Source organism: Helianthus annuus, chromosome 13, assembly GCF_002127325.2.
Source record: "Helianthus annuus cultivar XRQ/B chromosome 13, HanXRQr2.0-SUNRISE, whole genome shotgun sequence".
NCBI lineage: Eukaryota > Viridiplantae > Streptophyta > Magnoliopsida > Asterales > Asteraceae > Helianthus > Helianthus annuus.
Window position 1 is genome coordinate 101,982,297 of NC_035445.2, and position 21,395 is coordinate 102,003,691.

The window sequence follows — 21,395 nt, forward strand, 5'->3', positions numbered from 1 at the left end:
GCCTCATTTAAATCAACATTGCGGGCATCCGATGTCGGAGTTGACGGGTCAACGGAGGATGATGTTTTTGACCTTTTAGCCCGACGTCTACTACTAGACGTCATTGGATTAACTACCGCCAACTTTGGACTTTTTCGTAGTAGCTCCCAACACTTGTAGTACGTGAAAGGGCATTTTGTCCTCTCGAACTCCTCCAAACTCTTCGTTAAAACCCCCACGTCACCTTCACCGCTCGGCCGATTATCGTAGTTACGTTGGAAGACTTCTTGGAACGCATGACACTTGTTGTTGATGTCGGTCCATTTGCTAGAAATGGAGTCTTTGTCCCGATGTTCGCCTTGACCCCACGTGCTAAAGAAGAGTGCACGAACCCTATCCCAAAAAACCGGGCTCGTTTGAAAGTTTGCTACAAAAATAAAAAAATAATAAGTTGTTTGTTAAAAAATAAAGTAACAAAATAAGTAAAATAATATTTATATAAAATAGTTACCGGTCTCTTCGTCCTCCGAAATGTCGACAAACGCCCGAGTCAACGCGTATTCCTCTTCCTTCGTCCATTTAATGATATTTTTTGTACGCCGCGGTGCGTCCTTATCCTTCTTCTTATGCGACCTTTTGCCGCGTTTCGATGTTTCTTGCACCGGTTCGGGTTGCGTCTCCGGTACGACTTCCACATCGGGTTCGGCTTCGGGTTGTGACGGTTGAGACCCGCTGGCTTGACCATAGCCGAAAGTGGGAGGAACAAACGGAGGGGCGCCACTCAAGTAAGCCGCGTAAGTTAAAAAGCTCGGGTCCATGTCTTGAAGGTTGTACGGGGTTTGCGGTTGGGTTGTGTTCGGGTTTGCGGGTCTAGCGGGGACACCAAAAGGAGGGCCGTATGGATGCATGATTGTATAAAAATTAGAAGAAAGTGAGTTTTTTTTTTATAAAAATTAGAAGAAAGTGGGAGAGAAAGTGGGAGAGAAAGTGGGTTTTTTTATAAAAAAAAGGTGTGAATGTCGCGTATATATTTATAGTGGGAATATTTTAAATTAAAAAAAAAATTAAGAAAGTTACCGTTTGACAACGGTCAAGTGGCCCCCCTCCTCTTTTTTAAGCGTTATATTTAAAACGCCAGGGGGATTTTTTTCGAAAATCACGCCCCAAAACGCCCCCTGTAATGGGGGGTTGGGCGTTATCGGGCAATTTAAAAAAAAAAACCGCCCCACTACGGGTGGTCTTAGAATATCGCCAATGTTGTTCATGTGGTCCCTAGTCGTATACAATGGCTCATTTAAAAAAAAACAAAATTCAATTTAATTTTTAGAGTTAATTACTATTTTCGTCCATGTGGTTTGTCAAAAATCACGATTTCAGTCCATTAGTTTAAAAATTGCGATTTCAGTCCCTGTGGTTTCACTTTCGTAACCATTTCAGTCCCTATGGTTTCACTTTCGTAACCATTTCAATCCATCATTCTGTTAAGTACAGGGACTGAAATGGTTACGAGGTGGACTGAAATGGTTACGAAAGTGAAACCACAGGGACTGAAATCGCAATTTTTAAACTAATGGACTGAAATAGTGATTTTTGACAAACCACAAGAACGAAAACAGTAATTAACTCTAATTTTTATATCTAAAACTCATAGTCTCATACCCATTTCACTTTCATAGCAATCTACACCAACAAATGTATAAATGTTTTATGCATTTACAAATTGTTATTGTAGACTTTTTTTTTAAATGTAAAAGTAAACTTGCATTCGATGCAATATATGTAAAGTTGGATAAGGCTTAGGAACCATTAGATTTTGGATTCGATTCCCACAAGGGGGTTTTCGCATATTTATTGAATTTCCTCTTAAATTGGTATATACCCATTATAGTCTAGTGGAGATGGATATGATCGGATGGTTCCGCTGGTGGCACGATGATACTCTAGTGGTACGTCAGTGATCCAAATTTGCGTTCAAAAAAATGTTGAAGCTTAAAAGATGGTTGTATAAAAATGTAATTTGAAATTGAAGTGTATTAAAAAATATGAATATTACAAAGTTACTACGTTAAAAAAGTGTATTAAAAACATGAATATTACAAAGATATTACGTTAAAAGATTAGAAAAAGATTATATAGAAGTAAAATTAATATATTTACCTACTTAAGTACCTTACCTAAAAATTACAATAACTTTTTAGTAGTGAATTCTTTATTAACCATTTTTATGGTGTCAAATCATATAACATTTTATCTTTCCGACCCACAAAAACAATGAGTCCATTACCACTGATGAAAATGATCAAAACCATGACCTTGTAGTAAGGAAATAGTTATAATTCAATTGTAGTTATTCCTGTTTTGAATATTGGATTGGTTTGTCCAGGCCCATTTAGTTTAACTAGGATCGTTAACATCGGTTTAGTCAGTGGCGAGGGGGGTCGAAAACGTATAGTATATACCCAAAAATTTCTATACGAAAACTATAGTATATACCCAAAAAAAGTTCGGAGGGTCCCCCCCTTCTTCTAAACTTCGCCCCTGGATTTAGTTACAAGCTAATAAATCAGACATAAATGAGCCAAATGATCTATATCAAATCAAGAGGCAAAACTAATGAAAAAACAAGATGTTTGTCTCTTTTCTTTGTTGACTGGTTAGATTTATGAGAGTTCTCGTTCGGTTTTGAAAATATTGATAATTAATTAATTAGTTAACCAAATTAATATATGATTGAAGACTCTACTTTGAGTCAGTTACAGGATATGATGGAAAATCACCAAACCATCATGTTGATTTCCCTTATTTTGAAAGTAATTTTTTACTTGTTTTAGAAATATTTATGTACAGTACATCAGTTTTAGATATCACTCATCATATCTTGTTGCACCTTCCATATCTTGCCTCCACAATTTTATCACTTTATCCAAAAAGCATTATAATATTTTATTCGATTAAGAATATAATTAAAAGCATTATCAATATTTACCAAAGACTTCTTTTATACTTTATAAAATAAAATTAAATAATTATAAAATAATTTGTACATATATTTATTTTTATCTATACTAATAAATAAAAGTTTTTTTTGTCACGTGTCATCATTTTAGAGCATCTACGTATTTGTTTTAGCGTCTAAAAAATTTTCAATTATCTATCTTAATTTAGTTTTTTTTTTTAAACTCGATCAAATACCATTTTAACATTGGAAAAATTACATTTGTCCTTTATCTTTATAGTACTTTACAGGCGGTGTCCTTTTTTTCAAATGTTGACAGGCGCTGTCCTTTAGTAGGTATTTTGTTACAAGTTTTGTCCTTTCCACCCAGCCTGGTTAGATTTTCTTGTTAAATATAGTCACATGCAAGTCACTTGAGGGTAGTTTAGTCTTTATACATATAAAGGACAATTTTTGTAAATACTCTAAATACAAGTCCTCAATTCTCCTTAAACCCACCCAGTTTTTCTCCCTAATTAATCAAATTCATCCACCCAAACCATAATAGAACCACCACCAACCCACAATCACCACCTCTGTCGCCACCTACTTCGTTTCTTAATGGGTCTTATGTCATCTGAATACGGAAGATATATAATGTGCATTCCTGGCGGCTCAATCTGACCACCACCGTCGATGATTTCCTCCTGTAATTTAAGAAATAAAATTGAAAATAATCACAAGAAAATAAGATGAAGAATAAAAGTAACTGGTTTGACCCATGAATTTGACCATATCTTACTTGCGCAACCAGAGCAACCAACTGAGGTCGAGATGAACTCCCGTAAAACGCAACTGCAAAACTGAAATCACAAAACATATAAAAGACTTCCACAAAATCCTAAAAAACATACATATGTTAACTATAAATATCTATCAGACCTATAACGTGATCAATTACAGAATTTTCTTGAGATAATAAAATACTAATTGAGTAATTTCGAACACTAACCGTTTGAGGCGTATCATAGATCTGTAAAGAGCAATGAAAATGCATGTGCTTCCCATGACTTCCTGCAAAAACATAAAAACTACTTGCATAAAAAAATAATAATAACAGAGCTTAACATCTACTTGACTTGTTGAACATATTTAAAGTCAAATAGGTTCTGCAATTTGTTTTATGTTATGTTCAATAATGTTGCTGGAAATCGCAAAACACCAAACATGGAATCAAGAACAATTGACATTACAATAAACCCAATGGCATTACAAAAAACACATTGCATCTGCCATTGCCATTTTCTAACTTCTCATTTCAAACCTTTACAACCACCACGATTACACTCTTACTTTCTTCAAATATACAATCTGCAATTCCCTGAACTAATCAGACTCGCCAGATTTCTCCAACTCCGATGAAGATGCAGGTGATTTGCGTTGGTTTTGATGATGAAATTAGGGATGCCGGTGATTTTCGACACCATCCCCATCAGATTGCAACACCCACCACCACCGGCCCCATCAGATTAGAACCATCCACCGCCACAATCAGATTGCACCACCCACCACCGCCCCCGTCGGGTTTACTGCCAATCACCAAGCACCACTATAACCTCACCACACCTTTTTCATTGTCATTCTTCATCATTGATTCTTGTAAACCCTAGTCGTCACCATTGTCGTTCTTCATCATCAATTCCTGCTGTTTTGGTTTGATTAGGGTTTCTGTGGTCTATAAAAGGGGAAAATGAAGGGATGGGCGAAAAGACATAATTACCCTCATGTGCTTATCATGTGCCACAAATTAATTGAGTTTTTTAACCAGGTTGGGTGGAAAGGACAAAACTTGTAACAAAATACCTACTAAAGGACACCGCTTGTTAACATTTGAAAAAAAGGACACCGCCTGTAAAGTACTATAAAGATAAAGGACAAAACTTGTAATTTTTCCTTTTAACATTTCCATATCTATACTACATAATAAAAGAAACCAATGAAGAGACACATGTCATTCATTGGAGCCATCTAATTTTTCTCTTCTACTTAATTATAGATAATTAATATTAATTAAAAGATAATTATAAAATTAAATTTAATATAAATTTAAACAATTCATATAGGAGATAATATAATATTAATATTAACTAAAAGATAATTATAAAATTTAATTTAATATAAATTTAAACGATTCGTATAGGAGATAATATAATATTTTCAAATATTTATTAGATTTCAACATTATTTATAATCCTGAAATTAAAAAAAGAGGTACACTAAATATAAATTAGTATAATGTAAATGATTTATTTATTTTATTAAGAGTGAATTTCAAGGATTGTCCTTTATCTTTATACCAACTTTCAGACGCTGTCCTTTATGTTTAAAACTGACGAGTTTTGTCCTTTATGTTTTCATATCATACACGTTTTGTCCTTTAGGCCTAACCCAGTTAGTTTTTTCAGTTAAATTTGGCCATATGTTTTGCACATGAGGGCATTTTTGTCAATTCAAAGGTAAGTTCAACGGCAGATTTACAGCTCAAAGCTTTTGCAACCTTTGAATTGACAAAAATGCCCTCATGTGCAAAGCATATGACCAAATGTAACTGAAAAAACTAACTGGGTTAGGCCCAAAGGAGAAAACGTGTATGATATGAAAACATAAAGGACAAAACTCGTCAATTTTAAACATAAAGGACAGCCCCTGAAAATGAGTATAAAGATAAAGGACAATTCTTGAAATTCACTCTTTTATTAAACTAAAGTAGTTAAGGGTAGAACGTATTTCAAAAATGTTTAAAATTATATTTATTAAACTCGTGTAAAACGTGAGGTTTTAAAAAATATAATTTGTTTTTATTATTTACTACACAAGGTTACATTTATATAACCCATGTAATACACGAAGTTTTTAAAGATATAACTTTTTTATCATTTGCTATGTAAAATTAGATTTATTCAACACGTGTAATACACGAGATTTTTTAATGATATAATTTTTATATTATTTGATAGAATTTCCAACCCGACTATACACAGGTTTTTTAAAGATACGACGTTTTTAGTATTTAATATACATTAATCTGTGTAATACACATGGTTTTTAATATATATAACTTTTTTTAGGTCTATTTAACACGTGTAATATACTAAGTTTTTAAGAATGTAATTTTTTATTATTTGGTAAATTTATTCAACCCGATTATACACGGGTATTTTAATGATACAATGTTTTTAGTATTTAGTATCAGAGCCGTCTCCGAGAACTCACAAAAAAATTTGGGTCTCGGGCGACAAAAAGAATTGGGCCCAAAATTACGGTTAAGGGAAAATGAATTAAAAAAAATAAAAACTTAGTGGTGAAGCCAAGACTTAAATTTGAGACTTCTACATTATCTTAAAATAGAATTTTCCACTCCACCACCAACATCTTTTTCATAACAAATGGATACACATACTAAATATATAATTTAATAAATATATATATATAAGCTTATAAAACTTTTTGGGCCCATTGAAAACTTGGGCCTCGTGCGACGGCACAGGTTACCCCGCCCTGTTTAGTATACAAAATTACATTTATTTAATCTGTGTAATATACATGGTTTTTAAAAATATAACTTTTTTTATTATTGGATTTATAAAATTACATTTATTTAACCCGTACAATATACGGGGTTCATAAAGATATAACTTTTTATTACTTAATATATAAAATTATATTTATTCAACCCGTGTAATACACGGGGTTCTAACCTAGTTTGATATATTTTAAATTATAAACATTAAATGCGGGAAGTTTTGTTGACCAGTAAGTTTATTTTTAAACACATTTATATGTATAACTAAATTAAATAAATTAATTATAATTCCTAGTAGGAGCGTTCAACAAAAAAAACTTAAAGCTCCTAACCTAAAAACTTCAAGCTTCTTCAACCAAACAAGACTTTTTATTGAGTATGAGTTTTTTTCTTAAAAGCTTAAAACTAGAAGTTCCTAAAAGCTCTATGCCAAACATACTCTAAGATCTAACAACAACAATAATTTATCAACATATAAGATATTTATTTGTTGTATTCTTTTCATGATTCAGCCCGTGTCATACACGAGAATTAAACCTAGTATATATATATATATATATATATATATATATATCAATAAAAATAATTAGTAATTCAAATTCAATTGAACTTAGATTCAACTCGGCCTGATTACACTCCTACCCCAAATCTCCTTATACGTTGAACGAGCAATGCTCTAGCTTAGTCGGACTCAACCGCATCTCCAACGTCACATCATGTTATAGAAGTTTGTAAGGCTCAAACATCAAGATTCGCCTTCTAAACCAGTCGCACAAACATCATGCTTCGCCTTCTAAACTAGTCATGATTCACCTTCTAACCAAAATCCGCCTTCTAAACCAATTGCACAAACGTCACGATCGCCTTCTAAACCAAAACCGACACCAAATGCATTCAACGCGAATCAAAAACTGATTTTAGTGAAAGTAACATTTGATATGGTAAATGACAAACAAGATATTATATCAACCAAAAACATTGAAGGAGATGTGAAATGAGTCTAGTCTAAATTTCTAAATAAAAAACGTTATACACATGTAATGTGAATTGTCTCAGAATATGCTCTCTTGTCACATGTGTTGTGGGGTGGTTGGGGGGGGGGGGGGGGGGGGGGGTAATTATCCTGCCCCAACAAGCCAATATAGAAGTCAATAAAGGGGTGGTTGTATATGCTATTTCTATACAACAAAGTCAAATGTGACACCTCCTTTATATATATTTAAGCTAAACTAATAACACCCCCAAAATCTTATTAGGTGGATAAGCAAGCTATCTGATTAATGTCTCTGGGCCCCGCAAAACCGTCGCGGTTAAAACCGACTGTTCGCCCAATGTCGGTAATGGTGTCCAGGCCTAGTATGTTGGTTTCTTATGGTAACGTCTTGCTTCGGGAGATCATGCAACTCCATCACTTGTATGGTTCGTTGTCTCTTCACTGTTACAAACACGCGTAAAATATTAATTACTTAAAAGTTAAAAATAAGTAGGTTAAACAAGAAAAATGTAGGAACCCTAGTTTCAAATATTTCAATTATTGTTTTTATAATGGAACATATTATTATAAGATGTTTGTGGGTCAACCTTGCCTAACTAGTATGAAAAGTTATGTGTTTGACCTAAGCGCGTTTTAACCCGTTACCTAAAACCAACTTAAGCACCGAGAATTGTTTTACGAACCGTTTTCGGCTTGTTGATATCGTTCTTGAAGCTTCCTCTTCGTGGCTTCAAGCTTGTCTTGTTCGGTTTCCCCATCTAAAGACATCGGTTTCTGTTTACGGTCACGCATGCATTAAAAGAATCGTTAGTTAACGTAAATTTTGTCCGTAAAAACAGGATTTTTCATATAATGTTTATCCGCTTGTTACGTTTCATTACTAAGCTAGTTTGATAGAGCGGTTTGAAGTTTATTCCAACCGCTTATTAATCGCATATTTCTAAAAACGGCAAACATATAAACTGTTCAATAACCAATCCCAAACACCCTTTTAACTCACTTAGCACTATATCATATTGGTATATCAAACAAACCCTAATATAGTTAGTAGATACATTAGGGTAACTTACGCGTTGTTGAGGAACCGCTGGCCTCTTCGGAAGACTCGGTTTTTCAGGGTTTTGCAACTTACGGTCCATATTCGGATTCGTTCGTCTCCCCAGTGGCGAGCCAACAACAGGTGGTTTGACCATGGTTGGTTTCGAGACCTTGGTTGTTCCGTTTAACGGTTTCTGTTGTTTCAACTTGGTTACGTTATGCTTTTCGACTGGCGGCGGCTTTCCGTTATTACGGTTCTCATTTTTTCGAGGATCTAAAAAGCAACATCCAAAACAGGAAGTTAATAAAACCGACTATTATATGTAAAACTTATAAGCTATATAAATGTATGAATGTAACTCACTTCCATAATCATCGACGTCATCAAAGAACTTCTGAAAAGTCGCAACGAAAACATAAAAACCGTTAACAAATGTTCCCGAATATGTAACAAAAGCGAATTATATTATGTTTTATGACAAAAGTGTCGCATACCTCGGATAATTCCAACGATATTGAATGAGGGTTCAAAAACGCTAAATCGTCTAAAGGAGGTGAAGGTAAACCTTCCTCTTCATCAAGAACCGATGGATTCATCGACTCGGGGGTATTTTCTGAAACTGCGATAATCATCAAATTTTCTTTAACAATTAGTAAATTTTCGAAAAAATGAGGAATAATAACTCGAAAGATTCTAAATTTAGTTACCGGTCATCTTTGCAGTAGCATTGACCCATTCATCTACCATTTCTTTCCACACTCTACGATTAACAAATGCATTATATGAGATCAAATGGTTAAATGCATATCGAGTTATGAGTGCGTTCGATACAGAACCAATTTTATGTAAAAATCGTGAGAACTGCGATGATCGCTTGTCACGTGTATTACATTACATTCAATGCAATAGGTGTATATGTTTATGCAGTCTCGCACTTATCTACTTAAAACTGTTTTGTATTGAAACCCCCCCCCCCCCCTATTGAGTTAATAGACAAGAATGCATACTCAATTAGTGTTCTTGCAATTTGACGAACGTCTTTTGAGGCATGTTTTCGAAGAACATTAACAGATTTTCCAATTTCGGTTGCCTGAAAAACGTATGAACGAATGATCATAAGATAATGATAACATTAACAAAATAACAAGTCTCGGATTGTGGATTAATATGGTTAATGCTATACACAAACCTTGAGTGTTTCGACGGATATTGACATCAACTGAAGCTTCCTTAACGAATTGCATAAAACCGAAGCAGACTAACAAAAGCACAAAACAAGAACTATGATTAACTACTAAAGTAATGGAATAAAAACAATAATTAAACAGATAATCATGAAGTAATTCATACAATTTTGCAATCTAAAACTTGAATTTGATAAATTTAGTCGAAGTAATAGAGATATACCTCATCAGGGCTGTTATCAACAATCTCTTTAATCCTCATAACCTCACCGAAAGTTTGCGATTCTTGTTCGATTTCGTCGGTCAAAGCTTCTGCATCTCCGTAACTGTAATTGCTTACTTGATGATCTACATGATGATTACGCTGATCATCATTATCATCGTTTCGAGAACAATTAATCACTTTGCTACTCTCTTTACTACAATTCCTATCAACATCAACTAACTTACTCTTATACCTAACCCCCTCATCACCATCATGATGATGATGATGATCATGATCATGATGATGATCTTGATTATCTACCGGTAAGGCTAACTCCTCTTTATCACAACCAGAACACTTGATCAATCTACAAGAAAATAAAATCTGAGCAATGCTATCTCTCCTAACTTTAAACTCTTTAGGGCAATCAGAAGCAGCTAACATAATCGCTCCTTCAATGATCTCGAAAATATTCGCATTCGCACTCCGAAAATAATCCCTCCAGTAATCCATCTGTACACCGGATTTTCTAACCGTCATATCGACAAAATCCACCAAGATTTTACACAAATGTTTGTTTTGACAAATTATAAGATGAACCCAGATTCCAAAATTGGAACTTTAACCTATTTTGATCATACCCATAAAGCTAAAACCTCAAATTCAGATATTCTCAGCAAATTTGGGAAATTTAACAAATTACTAGAATGAACCCAGAATCAAAACTAGAACTTTAACCAATCTTGATCATACTTAGATGCCTAAAACCTCAAATTCAGTAATTCACAGTAAATTTTGGCGAATTTACCAAATTACTAGATAATACCTAGAAGCCTAAAACCTCAAATTCAGAAATTCACAGCAAATTTTGGAGAATTTACCAAAATTGAAACTTTAATGAATCTTGATCATACCCAGAAGCCTAAAACCTCCAATTCAGTAATTCTCAGCAAATTAGAGAAAACTTACCAAATTTCTAGATTAAACCCAGAATCAAAATTAGAACTTTAATCAATCTTGATCATACCCAGATGCCTAAAACATCAAATCCAGTAATTCACAGCAAATTTTGGAGAATTTACCAAATTACCAGATTTTTACAAGAATCAAGATTCAAACTTTAACCAATCTTGATCATACCCATTAACCCAAAACCTCAAATTCAGCAAATTTGAGAGAATTTAGGTTAAACTAAAAATAAAAAAAAAAGTAGTAAATTTAGGGGATGTTTTGAGTGATTTCAGGAAGGACCCATAAATGTTTTTAACAGATTATGAATGGAAAGATGGTTGAAATGAATGAAGAATTGATGTTGTGTTGAAGTAAGAATAATGAAGATGAATATTGTGGTTGAAATGGGGGGAATTTTTTGTTTTGATTCAAGTGGATGGGAGGCAGGTGTACGCAAAACCGTGTGTGTGAAAAGGGGAATATCACTACACAAACAAAGAAGATTTTAGTAAAAATTCACCTTTTTGGGCTTTGGTTTGGTGTCTATCCCATAATAATCGGTGGACTCGATAAGTTACAAATCATGTGGTTTTTTTTTTTTTTTTTCATTTTTTTTTGTTTTTATTATTTGACCGCCAACAATAACTTTTCTTGACCAACAATAATATTAATATTAAGATATTATAATTATAATTTTTGTGATAATGTGTATTGACCAACAATAATATTACTATATATAATTTTTTTGATAATGTGTAAATGTTACTTTCTACGGGACTGTTTGACAACATTCGAATGGTTAAGTGTTGAACCAGTAAGATGTCTTAATCATTAAGTGCTAAACCAGTAAGAGGTCTGAACTATTAAGAATCTGTATAATGTTTATCCGTTCAGAGGCAAATGTCTGATCAATCCAGATTAGAGGTCTTAACCATTCAGACTTTGTATAATACTTAACCATTCAGAGGCAAATGTCTGAACCATTCAGACTCTGCTCGTGAAACAAACAGTATGAATCATTATATGTTGAACCAGTAAGAGGTCTAAACCAATAAGAGCTTCATTAATAAGTAAACAAACAGTCTCTACGTCAATAATTCTAAACTATTTTCTCTTGTTTAAATTTGGGATCTTCTCTTTAAAGAGTATGTGTCTTTTACCATATGGGCTAGCTCCATATTTACTAATAATGTGTATGTAACTGGGTTGATCATGCATCAATTTTTTTTCGGTTAATAATATGTAAAAAAATACTAGATTATAAACATGTGTATTATATGTGTTTGAGGATAAAAGTTATATATAATGTATACACAAATTTACATAATTGAATAACGTATACATCGAATATAAAGTTGGTAATTTGTAGAATACTTTATGTATTTTTTTAAAAGATAGTTTGATTGTCATTTAACAAAATAAAACATGTATTATATAAGGTATACATTTACATAAATCTTATATTTTGATATATGGCATTTTTGATGTAGGGTGCGACTCACGAACGTTTTGATCAAGTTTTTCTGGTATTAAGTATAACTTATAAACATGAGACTGAAAATTTATAAAAATATTAAAAGATTAATAGGAGTATGTTACATTAAGATTTTTAAATCATCAAAATGTACTTTTTGTGATTTTTGTTGAAACTTAACAAAAATATGTTTAACGTTGGAAATGTTAACCATTATATTATTGTTATTTTGTAATTTTTAACTGTTTTTGTTGAGTTCTAAATATTTAAAACCACACACGTTTTTATACATTATTTAGGTTAGAGGTAGTTATTTTTAATAATTATTATTTAACATTATACACGTTACATTATTTAGGTTAGATTTAGTTATTTTTAATCATTATTATTTAACATTATTAGTTCTGGCTTTTTCTATTTTATTTAAACTTTATCACCAAAACAATGATATTTTTTTGTTTGTGTACTATATAGTATTATATTATATTATAAACATTTGAGCACATGTGAGATGGCTCTTTAATATACAACCACTTGACATATTTTATTCTAAACAAATCTATAAACGTTTTAAAGTATTACCTCATAGTGACTTCATTAACAATAAACATAAGTGAAAACTTATTTAAACATTGGTGTTAAATTTGAGAGAAAAGTAAGTAAATTTTAGAGTAAAATACATGGATAGTCCCTGTGGTTCGGTGAAATTTCACTTTTAGTCTCTAATTTTTTAAAATTACACTCTTAGTCCTTATGGTTTGAGAAGTTACTCGGATAGTCCCCAAAGCGGATGAAGGTTACTCGGATAGTTCCTGTGGTTTGATAAGTTGTTACTCGGATAGTCTATGTGGTTTGACAAGTTGTTACTCGGATAGTCCTTGTCATTTCACACCCACTTAACCAGAAAAACTAACCTCCATCTTCTTTGGGGACTATCTAAGTAACAACTTGTCAAACCACAAGGACTAAGAGTGTAATTTTGAAAAGTTAGGGACTAAAGGTGAAATTTCACCAAACTACAAGGACTATCCGTGCATTTTACTCAAAATTTTATATGAAATCTCACAAAAAAGAATGTTGAAACTAATTAGACAACCTAAAGTTAATGTTGCATTTAATTTGATATATAACATAATATATTTATTTAACTATAAGAAAATAAATATCTAATTTGTTCTTAAAGTACATTTAATGACTTAAATTGAAAAGGAAAAAAGAAACTTTTTTCTTGGTAACTAAAATTGCATTTATTACTCTCAGGATACTTTTTGGAAATATGTAAAAATCAAACTTAATTAATAAATATTGGTCCATGGCATTATATGGTATTAGGCTATAGAGTTTGGTAATAACCCTCATAACTACCATGACTTCTCACATCAACGTCATGTCACCCACCTCTAATCCACCATCCAAAACTATTACTCTAAGGGTGTGATCATGAACAAACTAGTATCTCTTTATTTATTTTAATTTATATTTGTCTAAAGAAAAAGGAAAAGAAATCTTGGAAAATGGAAAAGAGGACCATGGTTGCCATGATTTAATCCATGCAAACAATGGTGGATCAGGCAAGGGGGTGGTGTAGCATTTCATTCATGTTCCTACGTGTTAAATCATGTCCCAACTATGATCCACACACCCTTCAGCCTTATGAATAATTGGTTCTTGGGTTTGATTACCACAAATCCACAATGAGTTTTTTCCCAAATTTATTGAGTTTCCTACTGAATTGGTGTATGTAGATACATTATTGCCTAATGGAGGTGGATATGATCAGGTGCTTCCGCTGGTGACATAATGATACTCCAGTGGTCTGTCAGCGATTCAAATTTGCCGTTCAAAAAAATAATAATAAATATTGAGTATGTATATATATATATTTTTTAATTTTAAAGAATCTTTGTGAACTAAATACACCATAATTAATCTAGTAAGTGAAGATATCTCAGTAAAGATCGATGGTAACAAACTATACAAATACAATGTATTAAAAAGTTATGGGTCAATAGTCAAAAGTCACAATAAGTGATTCAAAGTCATGTCAAATTAGTTGGATGGTGTTTGATTTCGCCGTAGCATATTTTTTTAATATTTTCCATGTAACAATTTAACATATACGTGAATCTAAACATATAACTTTACTATTAATTTTAAGTGGATTGTGTGTATGAATGCTATTGAGGATTGTTTGAAAAACCAGATAAAACCCACGAGTTGGACTTGGATTGAAAAATAATTATATATGTTATAAGAACTCGTTACGGATCCATCAATACCTTGTTACACATTTTTTTAAGCTTAGGATAATTAGTGTTGGAAACTTTCAAATTTTGTTATTTTTAGATGTTTATGTTTGAAGTTCTAGTGTCTTTTAATTTCTGTTATGATTTCTATAACCTTTTCAATTCTAAATTGATTATTAGGTGATCCGTTACAAATAGAGTTGATGCAAAAAGTAGGTAGATGAATTGTCATATGCTTTTTAAATTTTCTAATGTTAAAATACTCATTTACCAGTTATACTTTTTATTACCAAGGGTGTTGATACTCACACGCTCCTCTTTTCTATCCCTCTATATATATATATATATATATATATATATATATATATATATATATATATATATATAGCGAGGTAACAAAATGTTTCCTTACTAAACCTGTATATCACATGGACCCTAAACCTAGTTGTTTTATAAAGATAAAACATATGTCATACACACACATACACACACACACATATATATATATATGGTAGGGTTCATGAGTGAACAATGATTTATTTGTGAACAAAATGAACTAATCCTGACCATTGATTTTGTAGATCTAAATTTTTTCTTTAATGGCAAGATTGTAATTATCTTTTGTAACTTACAAGTATTTTAATAGGCACAAGGATATAATTGTATATTTCTATCTTCATTTAATTAATTAATTTTTTCTCTCTCCTGATTTCTCTTTCCAATTAAATGAATATTTAATTACATTCTCTATATTTTTTTTTCTCTCATATATTACCTAACTTAATATTTCATAATTTTTAAAAAATACAAACATTATCAAATATTGTTCCAGCTAGAACACAATTAAAAATATTTAATTACATTCTTTATACATATATGTATTAGATTAATGTTTGATGAAAAGATGTGTAGTGGAAAAATATGTAGTAATACACAGGTATATAAGTCTGATATATATTGACATGTATACACTATGTACTTGAATAATACACAAGTGTATAAATCTGGTTTATACTAACCCGTGAAAACAAGATGTTATAATATACAATTGTATAAGTCTTGTATATACTGACTTGTATATACTGACTTGTATATACATATGTTAAAAATCATAACTTAATTAGGTTTAATATTTAATTTTAAAAAGAACATAACAGTTTATTTTAAAAAAACATTAGCCCTATAATCTCTTATAATTAAAATAATAGAGAAATAATAAAAAATGAGAGAGAGAGAGAAAGAGAGAGAAAGTTAGTTAAGAGATGAGAAAATTAAGGGATTTTAATTAAAAGTAATTGGATAATGTCAATCTTACCCTTTTAATCTAAAAAATAATCAAGGGCCAAGATTAGTTCACTCAGGTCACTCTCAATAAGTTGTTCACTTATGATCCTAATCATATATATATATATATATATATATATATATATATATATAGGGGAAGGTTCATTTGAGAAGAAAAATTAATTGAGAAGAAAAAGAACAAAGGGTAATTTTGTAAAACATTAAATAGTTTTTACTTATCTCATTTATTATCATTTTTGACTAATTAATTAGTCATAAAGACTATTATCTTGCACACTAACTTTTTTTGCCTACACACATCAAAAAGTTGTCCTACATATTTCGAAATTCATCCTACACGTTGAAATTTATCTTACGCAACTCGTAATTTATCCTACACAACTTCTAATTTATCCTACACTTTAAATTATTTTATTTTTTTAAATATATATTTTGAAGATAAGTTACAAAAAATTTAATGTATTAGCTATTAAAGAGGAAGCCTACAAATTAATGACCTATGTAGATTTACCAATGTACCCTTATAGTAACATTAAATACTTATATTAAATGAAGTAAAATAAAGCATTTTTATTGGTTGAAATTTGTTCTTTTTACTTCTTACAAAAAATTTCTTCTCATTTGAATTCTCCAATATATATATATATATAGAGAGAGAGGAAAAGATCCGTTAGGAACCACCCTTTATTGCGAGAACCGCGAGAACCAGTGTGAACACAAACAGTAATACCTAAAAAAATCTAAAAAACACCCAAATTTTTTTTTTACTATTTTTTATATAAAAATCGCTACTTTTAGTATCCAAAAAATTTTTTTTTTTTTAAAAAAAAAATTTTTTTTGGCTACTAAAAGTAGCGATTTAAACATAAAAAATAGTAAAAAAATAAAAAAAAATTTTAGATTTTTTTTAATTTTTTTAGATTTTTTAGGTTTTTTGGGGGTTTAGTTTTTAGCATTTTAGCTTGGGGGTGGGGGGTGGGGGGGTGGGTGGGGGGGGGTTAGGTTTTTTTTAGGTTTTTTTAGGGTTTTAGTTTTTAGCATTTAGCTTGGGGGGGGGGGGTTAGGTTTTTTTTTTTGGGGGGGGGGTGTGTGGGGGGTTTAGGTTTTTGGGGGGTGGGGGTTAGGTTTTTTTAGGGTTTTTTTAGCTATTTTAGGTTGTGTTTACATTGATTCTCGCGGTTCTCGCAATAAAGGTGGTTCTCGCATGAACCTTACCCTTATATATATATATATATATATATAGAGAGAGAGAGAGAGAGACAATAATATAGAGATAATATAGAGACAATAATTCAAAGATGTAGAGATATTTGATAGAATAATGTTAATGGTGTTACATGTATAATGGCTACCAACAAGGAAAGAGACAATTTTTTATTCATTCATATCCAACAGAAAAAAAGAAAAAAAGGAACCAACTTTATATTCGGATAAAATGGATACTAAATCCAAAAATTAAGAAAATGAAAAATGCAACCTGTGTATATACATTTTATCATGTTTCTAAAAGTAGCTAGCCACTCCCTAATCGTAGTTGAGAGTATTCAGAAAGTACTTGACTTAGACGGAGAGTACTCGAAAAGTATTCGGCCTAGAAGAAAAGTACTCTAGCCTCAATAGCCTATCTTGTAATCAGTACTTAAAGAGTACTCGGCCTTCAAAATCTTGTTTTACAACCATACAACATTTTTATTGGTATTAAAAAACTTCATCTAGTTTTTGCATCTTATTTTGGGTGTGTAGCAAAGTGAATTTATAATATAACTATTTTTATAATAAATGTATTAGTGAACTTGGTGTGCAATGTGCACATGTAACACATGTAATGAAACCTGTGGCCTTGAAAAAGGAGGGAAATTTTGGTTGAAAATACGGATATGACTTGCATAAACTTATGAACTAAACGTGATAAGTGATTTTCACATTTTATTTTATTTTGTATGGAATGACACAAAAGTACACGTATGGGAGCACAAAATACCAATATCTTATCTTATCTCGTTTGAAAGAATATAATGTATTAACACCGTATTGTCTTTTAAAAAATTGTTTTAAACTAAAATAAATATTTTATTATTTTTTAAATCATGTTGATATTAAAAGGGAGAACTTAAGAACCATGTAAAAACCCATAAACTACTTATTTTTACATTAGGTAAAATTAAAATTTTTACCTAATTTTTTCAGAGCTTTTGTGTATTTAAACACAAACAAAAAAGTTGAAAAATAGAAAACAAAGTTTAAAAAAATACAAAATTAAGTTTTTTTTTTTTTTTTTTCCTTTGAACGGCTTCTAAATATGTTTATATAAAGAAAATCCGAAAAAATTATGTAAGAAGGATTTTTTTTCTACGTAAAATTAGTAGTTTTTGGTTCCTCCTTTTTTTTGTGTTCTCAACCCAACACTTATAAAGTATTTACTTTGCTCTTAAAATTTATAAGCAAAATAAGTTTGATTAAAATCTTTTAGGCTATATGATGTGATATGGGCTTTATCACGACGCATCAGCATCACATAGGTGACAAGTTACTAAGCGGATTTATTGTTAACTGTCGTGCAGTGGGATAAATCTCTATAATGCCCGTGTCATCATTACTCAATTTTTTTTTTTAATTTAGATGTGTTTTAAAATAATAAACATTATATAAAAACATATGTTTAAAAAAATTAGATAAAATATATAAAGTACCATTACTAGAATAAAAAATTACAAACCAACTAATTTATATATTATCAATTTGTAACATACTTGTGCTTTTACTGGTTGTACCTCACGCAATAGGGTTTTAGTGTGCATCTCAGGAGGTCTGTAACTTGGGCTTTGTGAGTTGTTTTCTTTAGAGGGTATTTAAGTTGTGGTTTTAGCGGGTTTTGACCTCACCCGAAAGTTTAAACTCTCTCTCTCTGATCGGCGAACTTCCACCGCCTCTTTGACGTCTGTTGCCTGCGATGGCCGGACTTGCTCTGATTGTTCGCCTCTGCGATATTTAGAGGTAGATTCTTTATGTTGTTGTCTTCGTTTGGAATTTTAACATATTTTTTGTCTCGTTAGAAACGGCATATAACGCTTAAGAGGTTATGCTTATAGTTTAATGTTGGGGTTTGTGTTGCTTTTAACGATTTGTTGTTGTATGCCCTTTTTGGGGTGTACTACCATCGTTGAAGACGACGGCTTATGGTTGGTCGTCTAATTTTTGATTTTCTGGTCTGTGTTTTGTGCAAGTGTTAACGATTTGTTGATGCATGTGTTTTTTTCTATGTTAATCTGTAAGACCCATTAAATATTAATTAAAACTTATATTTAATTCACCGAATTAAATAAACTTATAACCTTCACAAAAGAGGTTTTAAATATATTGTACATGATAGTTTGATTCTTTAAGTGGCTTGATCCTCCTCAATCCAGTGATTTAACTGATTGTTACCTACCATGAGATTGTATACTAACCATTAGTTTTTAAGTTAAACGACCAAAAGCGTGGAAAACAACAAAGAAAAATAATTTTTCTGGTTCAGGGTGCCCTCGCGACACGCAGAGGGCTTAACTCTCTCCCTCGAGTGGCTCGGGGGAGGCATGTTTGACTTTTCTTGTTAACCAGCTCACCCGCGACACGCGGAGGAGCTTAGTCTCTCCCTTGCGTGGCTCAAGGAGGCTGTTTTCCAGCAGGTTGCCAACATCTGCTGGCTTTTCCCACACTTAGCCAATTTTCCAAATTTACACCAAGTTGGCCCAAACCCAATTTATAGCACTTAGGACCTTTCCTTTCAAGCTTAACCCAAATTCCACGATCCGGGCTCGGATTCTTAAATTTCTAATTCCTTCATTCGGTTTGATGTTTTCCCTGAACCGACCCTTTAGGAGGCATCGAACATTCTAGCTTAATCCTCCCATTTTCCATGTTATCATTCTCATTTTCCCTAACTACAACCGCGATCGTAGCTAGTAATAATGGACAATACCTTAACTTCTACGACCCCGTGGGTCGTTTATACTTCAACCTTATAACTCCAATTCTTTGTTTGTGGCCCTATAGACCACAAGCGACCTGTTTAGTTTACCTCTCATAGTCTTCATCAAAACAATAAGTGGCAACCATTGTTTATCCATTTCTCACCATGGTCCGTGACCATGGTAGTTCTCGCAAGGCAATACCCCCGCTTCTATGACCCCGTGGGTCATTTATATTTGGGTTTTACATTCCCTTTTTAGTGGTTTTATTAAGATTCAATTTCCATATGACCCAAAGGGTCTTTCATCCTGCTTCTTGATAGCATTCAACATTAACAAAATATTAACTTAGTAAATGTTAAAAGTGTAGCTACGTACCTTAGAGGTCACATTTGACGTGCTTCCTTCCCAACTCGGCTTCCCAAGCCTCACTTGAGTTGGCTATAGTTTTAACCTAAGTGGTTATTAGAACACACAATCATTCATAGCCTTTCATCAATGGTTACTAACAATCATTCATGACAATTTCACCAAGGTTTTCAAGGGACAATTACAATCACCTTTCATGTAAGCATTTTATCAAACACTTTGTGGACTTTACCTACAAGGCTAACACAAGTACTTGATTTATCCATAATTCACCATATCATTTACAACCAAAAGTCTCATACATTTATTAGCATCAAGTCAACATATAATTTCAGTTATCATAAGCTAATACATCATCTTGACCAAACTAATCATGGGTTCATCTTTCTTGTCAAAACTCACTTCAAAACACATACGGTCACTTATCAAAATCTCTAAATTACTCAAGTATATCACATACACTAGTAAGTATGATTATTATAAGCACTTATACAACACCAATTTACATTTATAATCTAGAATTTCATTATAGGCTTTCATCATTCAAGACCCTATATCAAAGAAAATCCATCATATGGGATTCTACCACATACCTTAGGTTTTGATGATGCTAGATGTTAAAAATCTTCAAACATGCAAGGAAATCACTTCAATTTCACCTTGAATTTACTAACTTTGTGACTTGAAATCTTGAGAGGACTCTCTCTCTCTCTCTTTCTCTCTCTCTCTCTCTCTAAAACACACCACACACATACTCACTTCCCGAGTTTTCTATTTTCCTTTTCTTAATTAAACAACTTTCTAGCTTGTCCAATTTCAGTCCCTTGGGTTTAGCTAGTTTCTTTTGTTTGGTCTTAAACCACTTGTCTCTTACTAAAAGATAACAATACTAACTAGGTTAAGTATTCCTTGTTAAATTATTACATACGAATATATCAAAATAAGTACAATAATCAAAATTTATTTTTTGGGGACGTTACATAATAGGGGTCTCATTACTGAACATATGATGTTAGGGTTTCGTGTCAAATATCTGATGTTATTTGACCTTGGTTTTGGTTTATAGTTGTTTTGGGTTGTTTTAATGAGACCTTTTGAGTTTTCTAAGGGTCTGTGAAGGTGTGATGATAATGTTCAACGAAGATCTTTTATATTTGTATGGTTGTGGTTAGTCTTTTTTA

General features: G+C 32.0%; 2 protein-coding genes across 2 annotated transcripts; both read right to left on the minus strand.

Moving 5' to 3' along the window:
* Nucleotides 1-3,255: 3,255 nt before the first annotated feature.
* LOC110903061 (ATP-dependent DNA helicase 2 subunit KU70) lies at nt 3,256-4,620 on the minus strand. The gene is made up of 4 exons (XM_022149267.2): nt 4,268-4,620; nt 3,927-3,988; nt 3,717-3,777; nt 3,256-3,621 (listed from the first exon to the last, which is right to left on the minus strand). Exons 2-4 carry the CDS (start codon nt 3,980-3,982, stop codon nt 3,502-3,504), a joined length of 237 nt encoding a protein of 78 aa, XP_022004959.1. The 5' UTR covers nt 3,983-3,988; nt 4,268-4,620; the 3' UTR covers nt 3,256-3,501.
* Nucleotides 4,621-7,482: 2,862 nt separating this feature from the next.
* LOC110898850 (probable mediator of RNA polymerase II transcription subunit 26b) lies at nt 7,483-11,400 on the minus strand. Its single transcript, XM_022145697.2, has 9 exons — nt 9,938-11,400; nt 9,720-9,788; nt 9,538-9,620; nt 9,238-9,290; nt 9,025-9,149; nt 8,894-8,924; nt 8,562-8,803; nt 8,175-8,265; nt 7,483-7,932 (listed from the first exon to the last, which is right to left on the minus strand). The coding sequence occupies exons 1-9, from the start codon at nt 10,457-10,459 to the stop codon at nt 7,808-7,810; spliced, it is 1,341 nt and encodes a 446-aa protein (XP_022001389.1). The 5' UTR covers nt 10,460-11,400; the 3' UTR covers nt 7,483-7,807.
* Nucleotides 11,401-21,395: the final 9,995 nt, after the last annotated feature.